This window comes from Botryllus schlosseri, chromosome 15, assembly GCF_051294905.1.
Source record: "Botryllus schlosseri isolate E-star chromosome 15, Bs_hap1, whole genome shotgun sequence".
In the NCBI taxonomy this organism is placed as follows: Eukaryota; Metazoa; Chordata; class Ascidiacea; order Stolidobranchia; family Styelidae; genus Botryllus; species Botryllus schlosseri.
In genome coordinates this window covers 10,715,478-10,727,896 of record NC_137250.1, presented here as the reverse complement: position 1 = coordinate 10,727,896, position 12,419 = coordinate 10,715,478, and the positions used below count along the sequence as shown (strand labels likewise).

General features: G+C 39.7%; 1 protein-coding gene and 1 non-coding gene across 6 annotated transcripts in view; both read right to left on the bottom strand.

Annotated features, from left to right (window-relative positions):
• Positions 1 to 2,159: 2,159 nt before the first annotated feature.
• Positions 2,160 to 2,266, bottom strand: LOC145458163 (U6 spliceosomal RNA). The gene has a single exon (XR_013921084.1). It is a non-coding gene; the product is annotated as a U6 spliceosomal RNA (small nuclear RNA).
• An 8,017-nt stretch (positions 2,267 to 10,283) lies between these two features.
• LOC145457684 (uncharacterized) overlaps positions 10,284 to 12,419 on the bottom strand; it is a 126,472-nt gene continuing 124,336 nt past the window's right edge. For all 5 annotated transcript variants that reach the window (XM_080335949.1, XM_080335944.1, XM_080335946.1 and 2 more), the window contains 2 exons: positions 11,515 to 11,604; positions 10,284 to 10,618 (listed from right to left, as the gene is read on the bottom strand). In XM_080335949.1, the coding sequence (XP_080192075.1) occupies positions 10,496 to 10,618; positions 11,515 to 11,604 (213 nt within the window). In that variant the 3' untranslated portion in view covers positions 10,284 to 10,495. The remainder of the gene's footprint in view (positions 10,619 to 11,514; positions 11,605 to 12,419) is intronic.

Here is a 12,419-nt window from a genome sequence, read left to right as displayed (position 1 = left end):
TAGACTTGTATCGCCTAAACGCACTCAGCGCGAAACATTTCTATAATCAATAATTGACACGGTCCATTTGATAGGGAATTGCATTTATATTGCAATCAATTTTTATCCTCTCTCTGCTCACGTAATCAGATTTACCGGTAGAAATGAGTGAGGTGTGTTGGAAAAGGTGTATGACTCCGAAATAATAATTAAACATCTTAGGGCGGACCTGTTGGTATAATGACTTCGTGACCTCCTATCTGCTAGGTCAAAAGATATTGAAATCGCCCAAACGTATTAAACTAAAAGACGTACACAATTTATTTACTGGCAAATAATGTTCCCTACGGATGGTATTTTTCTTGTGGGGTTCAGATCGCCAGCCCAGGAACATTCAGCGCCAGCCATTTAGGTGCCTATGATGGACGATTAAACATATGTATATGTATATAGAGGGTTGTAACCAAGTCACAAATTAAGCTCCAAGTCACAAGTCAATGTCACTTTTATAGTTTTGACTCAGGTCAAGTCGAGTCATTTTCAATTCGACACCGAGTCAAGTCCTAGTCCAAGTCATCGAGCAGAGGTTCGAGTTCCAGTCATAGTATTATGACTCGAGTCCGAGTCCAAGTCAATGTACTGACAGCTCAATTTCTAGTTGAAGTCTTGTTAAACCCACTTTTATAACTATGTTTGACGATATCGAATATTTCGCATTTATAATATACTAATGTTCCTCACTTTTAACAGTTTCTGGTCGCATTTTCAAGTACCAGTACCAATAGACGAAATCCGAATAAGGCGGTTACTTTACTGTTCTTCAAAATTACAATGAAATGTCGGTCTTGGCCGTATGAGTCTCGAGTCATATCACTTGGTTCGAGTCATGCGCAATGACTCGAGTCCAAGTCGAGTCCATGCACAGACTGACTCGAGTCGAGTCGAGTCGAGTCGAGTCATTTCCGTATTTTGAGAAAATGACTCGAGTCAAGTCGAGTCATCAGAAAATCGTGACTCGAGTCTGACTCGAGTCGAGTCATGACTCGAGTCATTACAACCCTGTGTATATATATCGAAGTTTTCGGTCAGCACAAGGACAGTCCTTTTCGGCCAAGGTCTTCTCGCTGCTGATCGTTCTCGAAATCGCATGTTAAATGGCCAATAACTTTATGTGTCTTGGCGCGTCGTGGCGCGGTAATGGCCGATGCCGAACTGCCCATTTCTATAAATCATGCGTATTTTTTGTTGGGGGAATATTTAAGATATTTTTCATTAAATTGCGCACGGCGCGAAAATATTTTTGAAAATGTTGCATAAATTTCCAAAAACATACTCCATGATATATGTTTATTTATTAAATATTTTTGGGCTCCCTTCGAGCTCGGTCCCTCCAATTGGGGGGGTTTCGAGTGCGGCAGTTACGGTCCTGGGGTTACCATATTTTGGGAATTTGAAAAGAGGACACTTTTTAAAAAATTTCCAGACATACAATACCGGAGTAAAATTAGGACAAATTGGTAAATATATTGCGAGTTTGTAGTTGGTTGACTAAAAAAGGGTCAACTTTCTGGCTCAACTACCAAAAGACCCATCGGACCGTTACTTGAGTACTGATTTCCTATATCGCAGTCGAATTTTATTTTTGCTTCGAAGGTTTTTATTCAGATCTCATACAAAGGAAAATCTTTTTTTTTTCATCTTGGTGACCTTGGTCACCCATATATTCTTTTCTTAAATCTAGCTTTCAGTTCGATAAAGTCGAGTAGAATTTGCATAAACACAGAAAGGGAATAAATTCAATTTCTTTCCTTTGATTCCTTCGTCGTCATCATCCATCATCGTCGTCATCCGTTCTCGTCTTCGTCATTCCTCCGTCGTCCAGTTGCTCCATCTTGGTTCGGGTGTAAATATTTCAATTCTTTTTTTGTTTTACTTAATAGTTTCAACGCTATCGCTCTTCTCCAATTTCGTTAGTTTTCGATGTAATCGTTCTTCATGTCTTGGTATTGTTTCCATTTCAATATCGGGGAATTGAAGATTGATATCATCAGTATGTACTTCTAACTTCTTCTTATTTTGGTGTAGCCTATGTAATTTCTTCCTTCCCTGGAGTCCATTTCAATCTTTCTTTAATATCATTGAAGACCTGTAGCGTAATTTCGCAAGTGGTGAACACATGCGTGATTGTGGTCAGCTTCACGATTTTGCGTGTCATCTTTGCGCCGGGGCCATGCTAATCTTCTCTGTATCGCTCCACTTTTAGTATGTGTACCGCCGAAGCGAATACATGCGTGATAACATTTTTGTTTATTACGGTCTTATGGTATGTTAAATTCCACAATCGAAAGCACACAGCGGTAAGAAGGCGCAACACTCAAATTTCATAAACTCAATAATTTCGAATTTCAATTTCGCTTCATCGGAAGGTGCACCCCATTATGTTGTTCTTTACGTTCGAGATGGTGCTTTCTAGCTGCGGGTCTTGCGGGATCGGTTTCCTCATCGCTATTCTCCGCTTGAAGGAATTCAGCAGCCACTGGCGATCTATTTTGCGCATCTCGTGTAGCTTCTTGTTTCTTCCAGTCCATATCGCCTGTTTGAACATAGAGATTAGGATCATTAGAGTTCGCTCATGGCCTTCCCTGATTGGTCGTCTGGGTGCCATATGAAGTATGGTCTGCATGTTCGCTCTTTGTTCGGTATTTTCCGTGACTTGTTCCCACGCTCCTAAAATGAGGTTTAGAACTGGTGTAATTGTATCACACTGGGTAAAAATATGCACATGAGATTCAGTTCGGATTTCGCAGAGCACACATTTATCAGTTGGTTCGACCAGGCGTGCGTTCAACTTTTCCATGGTTGGAAGTATTTGTTGCGCCGCATCCCAGTTGAGGCCCCTTTGTTTTCGCGTGAGGTATTTGGCCCGTACGTTCTTCCAGCTCGGGCCTTGCATGTCCATGATTTCCCTTTTGTGTTGCCTTACGATTGTCGCCCGGTATATGTCCTTCGACATTCCTTTTCCGTAGTCTGCGTCCAGGATTCCCAGTTCCCTCATTGTTTCGTTCACTTCCACCCAGTGTGGTTGCGGCTGAAATGCATGAGGTCGGTGGTTAGATAGTTTGTTCTTTCTGTACCTGTTGAGGATGATTGCCAGCTGGTGCTCCATTCGTCTTTCCCATTCTGTCTCCGTGTTTTTGCCCGAGTTTTTTAAAAACTGGATTGCAGGCTTGATGAAGATGAGATCCGTAATTCTTGGTATATCGGTCAAGCCAAGTCCTCCGATTTCCTCCTTTTGAATTATTTTGTTGTAATCCGCTCTCTTCTCCATGCCGAACAGGAATGACATAATGAGTCCTCTTAGTTTGGCCTTCAGATTCTTTGGCATTCTCGAGGTGGTGGCGTGATATGCGAACAAAGGAAGAATATTGGTCCTTTTTAGTTCTATTTTTTCATACCTTTGAAATTTCATCTTTTTCAGTTCTTGGATGCGTCGATCTGTTTTGCCAATTGCCGCTTCCCATTGCTGTTCTGTTACTTTCAAATCGTGGCCTATTGTTTTTCCTAATATGCTAACCTCATCGGCCCATTGGAACGCCGTTGCTGTATTGTACTGGCCTTCTGCTCCAAATTTTATTCCTTTTGTTTTTTCCCAATTAATTTGTAGTCCGCTTGCTTTCCCGAATTGGGTGACGATGCGCACGGCCCTTTCGCAATCCTGTACTCTCGCCAGCGTTATTGTCACATCATCGGCGTACGCCGGGGTGGTGATTCTGTTCTCAACTCCGGTCAGTCAGCGAATACATGCGTGATTGTGGTCAGCGAATAACACACAGGTCGCGACATAGGTCGGTTCAATTATACTCAGACAATATAACTGGAACAATAGCCATTTCCGGTGGCGGGGACAAGATTGAATCATAAATATAAATAAATGGGCGAGATCATATACATGAAATGCGATATTATTTTAAGGAGAAAGGACAGGGGAGGACGGGGCCAGTTCGCCGGAAGAGCATGAAACATAGAAAACAGACACCCACCAAAAACAACACGATACAGGGTGTGGGGGATAGACAAACAACAAAAATAAAGGGGCGAACTGGTAAGGTTGGACTACAGGCATTAAAAAATAACTATTGTGGGGAAATAGGGATCGATTATTACACGACAAGTGGGGAACTCCTCCCCTAGCAATTGGGTACCACACTTATGAGTAAATATTATTCATCAAAAATCCACACTAAAAAACCCTACTTGTTAATATGGGGAGGAGCCCGTGACAAAACCGATGCCCGAACTACGTGATGGCTAGCGGTAATTCCTGGTTAAAATACATAGGCACTCAGAGTGAGTGATAAGAAGGAGAGAGAAAAGCCCATGTGCGCGCATAGCGCGGCGCGAAAAAAAACACAAAATGACGGAGAGGGAAGACAGGAAATTGAGCTTCAGGTGAAAAAGAAGGGGTTCAAGTGCTCTTGTTGTCATGGAAACTACACCATTTGATCAAAATTCCAAGAAAGAGGACATTCGGGAGTCCTCCAAGGACACTTTTAAAAATGTGAAAAAAGAGAAGTAATTCTCTCAAAAGAGGACGTATGGTAATTGGAGACCCTATGATATCATGGCGATCAGAACATGGAAACGCGCGTGCAAGAGGGTGAAACACGGTTAGAGTGTGACTTGGGAGAATGCAATGGTGATACTGAGAAGTCGTCCACGAACCTAACGAAAACTACTTGAATACTACAAAATGTATTGTCTTGATGGGCGTAGAGACGAGTCGATTATTCGAGTATCTCTCGTTATGACTTCATCAATAATATAGGGATATTTCCATGTATAATATCCAGGTAGGCGTTATTTGTCAATACCTTGCAGACATGAATTCCACAAACATCGTGGAAATGTAATTTACTATTGTACTATTCACGCTTGACACGAAAAAAATCACATTTTCAAATATTTCAATAAAATTGTTTTGTGCCGGGCATATTTCTTTTAATTAATGAGGTATAGACATCATGTGAGAGGGTGTATCATGACATCGTAAAACTGTCGGGTTATAATATTGCAGCAAGTGGACCTTTGGCATGCCACAATTTTATGCAGAATATTTTAAAATCAACTGAAGATTGATCTGATATCAGAGCATTTGATCGGTGTAGCCTAATCCGGGTTTTGATATAGTCTTGATAAGTATAGGCTATTGTTACTGTCATTGCCAAAGTCAAATTAAATCAGCGTTAGATTTCGCATTTGATTACTATTTGAACATATAAATAAGAACTTAAATATAATCATTATTGAGCAATAGTAATAGCATTGGTTCTAAACCTTTTTAGCGATCGTACCCCTTGTGCTTCCAATAAGATTTCTCGTAGCCCCTGTCCATTTTCAACACAATCTCAGATGGTAGCTATATTAAACTCGAAAAGCCCAGTCACATAAAATCGCGCGTAGTGCGACTATATTCAAGTTGAATAAATTGGCCAAGAAAATATTCCACAGCATATAGGCCTAATTCCACAATGCATATCGTACACCCTGATGCGGTGTTTCGTACCCTGATGGGGTCTACGGACCCTGGTTGAGAACCTCTGGAATAGAAATATCCAACCGGCGAAGAATTCATTGGTGTTACAGCTATAGCTATATATAGAACTCGCCACTGATAATAGCATGGATAAAGAGAAAAAACAGCACGTAACCAACTATACGTCACAGGGGTCACTGAATTCCAATAATCGCCATACTCACCTGATTAGATAGCTATATACCCTACGCAACGCAAGCTACGACCTGTTGATATATTACTATTCTCCATGACAGTTTCATAGATTGTTGCGTCCGTAGGATTACTTATAAGCCATCGTTCCGATTTGCAGGTCCTTCTCTGATTTTAACGTTTGACCCGACTCAACTCGAGTCATATTTATTTTATCACCTATATAGTCAGGCCGTGTTATTTTTGGCATTTCAGGAGCCAGATGCCAAAACTGCCAAAAATAAAAATTTGAAAATGCCAAAAATAAGCAATTTTTGGCATATGCCAAAAATAACACGGCCTGTCAAATAGTGTATTTCGTCCATGGTGTTGTGTTAACAGGACCACGTTACAAGCGAGAAGAGCGTTTGTGAAAGGCAGGTTTCTTAATCTGGGTTCAGCCCACCAATTAGGGGCGAAAGCATGGTGTCCTAAATGGTGTGGGCACAGCGTGATTGAACGGCTGACTGCATTTGGTTTGCGTCATACTTTCCATTTGTCCAAAGGCAATATTACGACCATTTTTGACCAGCTTGTTGAGCACTAAATTTGATAAAACGGGTATCAATGAGAAGCTGCCGCAGTACTGATTATTAAAATATAAATTATATTCTGCTCATGGAGATGAAACCCCCAAAATTAACCACGATTTTTGCATTGTGATAGAGTTGAACATTGTGAAGCAACAAACTATCCGGCTATTTCTGAGCTGAATATTTTCGTTTTGCCAGACAGTCTTGTTGCGTCAATGTTCTTAAGCTAACCTTCCCAGGACACTTCCATGCGAGTTGGTAATATTAAAGCCACCTGAAGTGACAAAAGTCCCCCGAAAATATACCGGTAGACTGAAGGAGAAATGATAGTCGGGCTACTAAATAGAATGTGTTGAGAGACAACCCAGGAAACTCCTGGAAAAGGATTTCGGAAAAAAATTCTTTCCGCTATGAGATCGATGGTACTGGCGAAGTGATCTCTTTTCATGATGCATGGAAGCCGGTTCGGCCCTCTAAAGTTTTTAAGCTCTGAGAACCTTTTGTGGATTACTGGCAACCTTCTTTCCCTCAACGACTGCTGTTGAATGCCGATATTTCCCAGATTCGCTGGGCGAGAAATGAATTTAGGAGAAATTTAGCTGACCTGAGTTTGGAAGCACTGTTACAGTGCAAACGATTTAAGTCTATTCAAGAGCTGTAACAATCAGCTGTTGAGCGTGTTTGTTAGGCTTTTCTTTTTTTTTGCTTATTGGCACCGAGTCCGATGGACACTGAACATTTTGTGGTTTCGTTTGATATTATTAACCTATGAAATCGCTAGGTTTATTTTCTTATTGCCTGTTGGCACTGATTATACGTGGATACTGCACATTTCGTGGTGTCTTTTGACAAACTAGCCCAAATAAAGCGTTTTTGTGACTAATTCGAGGCTGAAACTATCTATTTAGAGGACGATGCCAAAACTGCCAAAAATAAAAATAAAAAAATGCCCAAAATAAGTTATTTGTGGCAGTTTTGGCATATGCCAAAAATAACACGGTCTGCCTATAGTCAATCCCAAATCGAGTAATCTTACGTGAAGGTCACACCAAACCAAATCACCATTTACAGTCACCAATCATCAACGGGTCATGTTTTATCATCATGAACTAGAAATGTAACGTAATAGCTGATCTTCTACCGCATGGTAGTGATGTAATAGTGAAGTTTGTTGACATTCTAGTGATTTTTATAGTACTTTTAGCGTGAAATTTAAGTTAGTATATCTAAAAAAGATACATTGAACTGGAATATATTGTTGAATACTTGAAATTCCCAAATGCCGTCGCGGGCCGCGTGTTTGAGAACTCTGCTTCGGAACATGTCGGGCGGGTGTGCAATATCATACAATGTTGATAACTGCTGTACGTAGGTTGTAAGCAACATTCTTTTTGTGATGCCTTAAGCAAATGCTTATCTTTATCTTTTAAACGTTAGTAATGGACTTAATGGACTTTATTGGTTCCTTTCGGTTCTGGTCCTTGCTCCGATACACTCCCGGAATTTCTAGAGATTTAATTAATCTTGAAATTTTCAATGCGACTTCATTTTCGATTTTAATACAGCAGCGCCCTTAGAAATCCGAACTTCACAGTACAGATGAGAACAGCAGAGGAAAATGATGAGCCCCATATAGAAATACCGACTAGGAATCGTGTGCTCCTCACAAGAGAAATTTTTTTTGTGGTAGGCTACGTTTGGCCGATTCCAACATCTTTCAAGAAATAACAGCAACAAATTCAATAATACCGATTGGCCCACCCGAAGATGCATCATCATTTATAAATTTGACCTAAATTTTCGAAAACACTTCTTCCGTCAACTCTAGCTGTGAATCTGATCTGAGAAAGGATTAATATTTCATAGTAGGCTAATATGTGCGAATACTAAGTTTAATGACGAAATTCATTCGTGAGTCTGAAATTTTTTAGGGCGACCATAACGAATTCCCAGCATCGAGGAAATTTAGGCGTCCTTGGAGGACATTTTTGAATTCCCGAAAAAGGAGGACACATGGTAATTTGGTAACCCTATGCTATATTTGGGTAGGCCTACAGGCTCATACCATCTGGCTGGAACCCGATGTGCACGTCCTAAATTAACATCTGCGAATGAGAATATGGGGAAGTTAGCATTGAGTTTCGTTTTATTGCTTTGTGTGACTTGAATAAATTGAGTATGTGGTAGATATCCTTTTGCTCACATTGAATTGTGTACTGCACCCAGTTATTAACTTCAATAAAATCAACAATTTCAAAACTCGAGCAACCGATTCTTTGTCGACAAAAAGACCGGCTCCATTCTCCCCTTATATTTCATTAGTGTAGTGTCTCTGGCTGTTATATATATATATATATATATATATATACTATATATAGTCAATTTGTATTGCGCTTGTGGTTAACGCTAACATTTTGTGAATTCTCTCGTTGCTGTTTTATACCATTCTTACGTCACACTATCTGTTCATCTTTAAATTTCGAATGCTCCCGCTCCCGATGAGTGTCAGTTGAAAACCTTGGAGTGAATAAATTGCGAATATGAATGTGTTGTTCGTTGCAATATTCAAATTCTGTACCACGAAGAAGTTATTTAACATAGTTCTATTCCAAACAAAGCAACCTATATTACTTAACGTTCACGTGAAGTACCATGCGGAGAGTGGTCCGAAGTTTAAATGGTAATATTTTCAGCCGAAGATGCTGTAATTTCGTGAAAAATGTAATAGTGTAGAACCTATATCAAGGTTCGTTTGCGAATTCAATTTTCTGAGAATAACACACCGAACGCAAACTTCACTTTCACATCATCCATATTTCGCATGCTACGGTACAACCAATTGACTTTTCAATGCTTCCACAGAGGAAAATAGTCTGGAAATTATAGTTTTCGTTGATAAATTATCCCTTTTAGTTGCAAGAAGCTTATAACTTCAGTATTCAATAAGCGTATAGTTTCTGTAGTCGTAAAAATCATCAAAATTCTCGAATGATTGAGGTCGACTTCTAGGCGGATATTATATAATGTATATACAGAGAAGCCACGACTTTCCTCTTCACTCACTTTTCAAGCTCACGATAGAATCTAGTACAGTGGATCTCAACCGGGGGTCCGTGAAGCATTTTCAGGGGGTACGCGAAGCCTCTAAATTTGTAAAATGATTGACGACCTATTTTTATTTATTTTTCAATTAGGAGAAGCATGAGCCATTTCGCTTCGCAATTGATAAAACTTTAGAACTCAAATCATTCAAATGGTCACCTGAAATGAAATATCCGACTGTGCAAACTCATTTTAATTGTCTCAATTGCCGGCTGGTTCAAACATATTGCTGATTAGAGATGTTTTGTTGGCGTTTGCGGAGAAATGACATGTTGGAGATAGCAAAATCGAACATGGTGACTTGTAAATGCTTGCAAAACATTTTGGTGATCTCAGTGTCAGCAAATTAGTAAACAGTCGTTTGAAACAGAAATTCCGTAATTGAAACTCTCCACGAAATCCATTTTCTCTGTGATATGATCAACCAATAAAAAACTGCAATATGAGATGCTAGATAGAAATGACTAGGATGGACGTCATATGTTCATTAAAGACCCGCACCAGAATCTGTCATCGGAAGCGTTACGCCTTAATATTACATTCGCCACGTTATATCTTAGTGGAAATGGATTTTCGGCACTCGTTCATATCAAATCGAAGACGCGGATTTTCAAGACAATAAATATAGCTAGAAAAATACCTTCAAAATTATAAAAGTCTGCCCAATTTCTACGTATAGTGTGCTTTAATTATCAAGAAACGACATTTTGTGGCTGTTTATCAATTGCCTACAATTAATATTTGCACGATACTAGTCACGGTTGAACGATAATCGAGCTAATTTTGAACGAAAACTTGCGGGAGTCCGCGGGGTCGGTGACGGTCGAAAAGGGGTCCACGAAGACAAAAAGGTTGAGAACCACTGATCTAGTACATATCTAAACTGCAACATAATTACGCGATCATTTCATTCTATGCGGAAGCATTTTGTTAAGCTGAAAGTATGACAGCAATTACACCGAAATGCATTATGTTAGAGGTTTTAAAGTACGTGGTATTTAAAAACCAGTATTTTCAAATCAGCATCGATCAGGTGACTCAAGCGAGCGCCATTTCGTATGTAAATATAGCGATATAAAAGATTTGACCGGTGACAGTGATTGACGAGATGACAACTTTAAATCCCGCCGCGATCAGGGTAAATCTCGCTTGATGGTGACGTTCCGACGGCTGTTTCATTAACGATCGGTGTCGATAACAATATTGGGGCGGTTGTATGACTGCTACCATCTTGCGATACCTGAAAATATGAAGGTCAGCACATAACTCGTAGACAGCCAATGCAAAGTCAACTTGACTTGGGAGATACCTATAGAAAATAGCAACCCAGAGAAGTGTGGGATGCTATTCCGAATCTGTACCCATAATACTGTGTATGACAGGTGTACTCTCAGACATCTGTTCTAGCAGCGGGGCGTGAAATTAGCAGCTTTGATTCGATTCAAGGTATCGAAAGTCAGGTAAACGTGATTTGAAATGCACAACCGTCCAGTGCAGACTCGTTCATTACACAGAAGTGATCAATAACTGCTACTTTTTGTTTGAAATCAATGCATCTTTCTTTATTTTTAGAATTTATTCAATGGCATTCATTTTAGACTATACTGTCACTTCTATTCTTCTACTATGCCATTTATGAGTAGAATCGCAGTTGGTATAAGGGACAATGTAGCCAGAGCTCCATAATCTCGTTAATTTCAAAATAATGGCCATTTGTTGCTCCAATAGTCCATTTTGCAACAGTTTCGGAAATGTAACTTACAATACTAAAAGTCGTCACGGGTTGTTGATAAGTAATAGTCAGAAAATTTCTCGTTTAGTTCTATATTGAACTTCCTGTGAGACAATTGAAATCCGAAGGAATTTTCATGATTGATGTTAAGATTACTGGGAAGTACCGGTAAAAAAATGTTCACAGCCCGCACTCTTAACCATCAAGGCGCACTGAACAGCAAACGTGAACCGAACATTCAAACCATCCCTATACTATATAATTAGCGGAAGTGCTTGATTTAAAAGTATTGCTTAAACGCTCTTTAATGGCAGTTTTCAAATACGATAGAGGTTATGTAGCGTAGCCTATATACCAACTACTACAGGACTGCAACCCTACTACACGGGTAACCAGCTTCTTACGTCAGGTTTTTCGCACTTGACTTCACACTTTTGCTGCTCCTGTTCGGCGAGTCCGTTCAAACACAACCGGCTATTGCAATTCAGGACGAGCTGTTTAAGGAAAATGTTCACTCACACATTAAAAAGGTAAAAGCCACAACATAATTGACATGATAAACTTATACCCAAATCCGCAGGCTTTGTTGTTCACCACAATACGAATGCCTTCGAATGTTTAATAGGCCTTTTGCAGGACTTCGATCACGTGACTAGATACGCATAGCAACAACAAATTGGTTAGCAAGCTACTTTCTCGCGCACCTGCTTCAGTGCTAAATATCGCATAGTGTACTGTTGATTTCTGGTTGTAAACGTTTCGGAAATTTGTTGTAGAAGTCGTCAGAGATTTACGTATGGTAGATGTCAATCCTGTACAAAGCACATAGAATGATATCGTCAGAATTACGCAGAAATCCGTCGTTAACGTAGCCGTATTTCGGATATAGTATATTATCGTTTTCGGGCTGTAAACGGTTTATATAAAACGCAAGTGTCATGGAAATGCGCAAGGATTCAAATATGTTGGATGTCTTTGATTCATGAACTATGTAAACTCCTTGCGTCAAAATGATCGACATTGTAGCCGTTATTTGGTAGTCAACTATGATTTTATGACACAAAATTCGACATTGCAGGACATTGACTGCGTGATATTTATTGCAGCATTAAGTTAGGTGTGGATAGTATACTATACTATAGTTGTATTGTAGTGGTAGTTGTAATCATTGGAGCATTTTGATGATTGATATCGATTGCAATATATATAGGATACTGCTATTTTAAGCCTAGAGACAATGACTGCCAGTGCCAATACGTTGATGTGTTATGAATTCATGCAATGTGCTACATACCATATATATATTAAA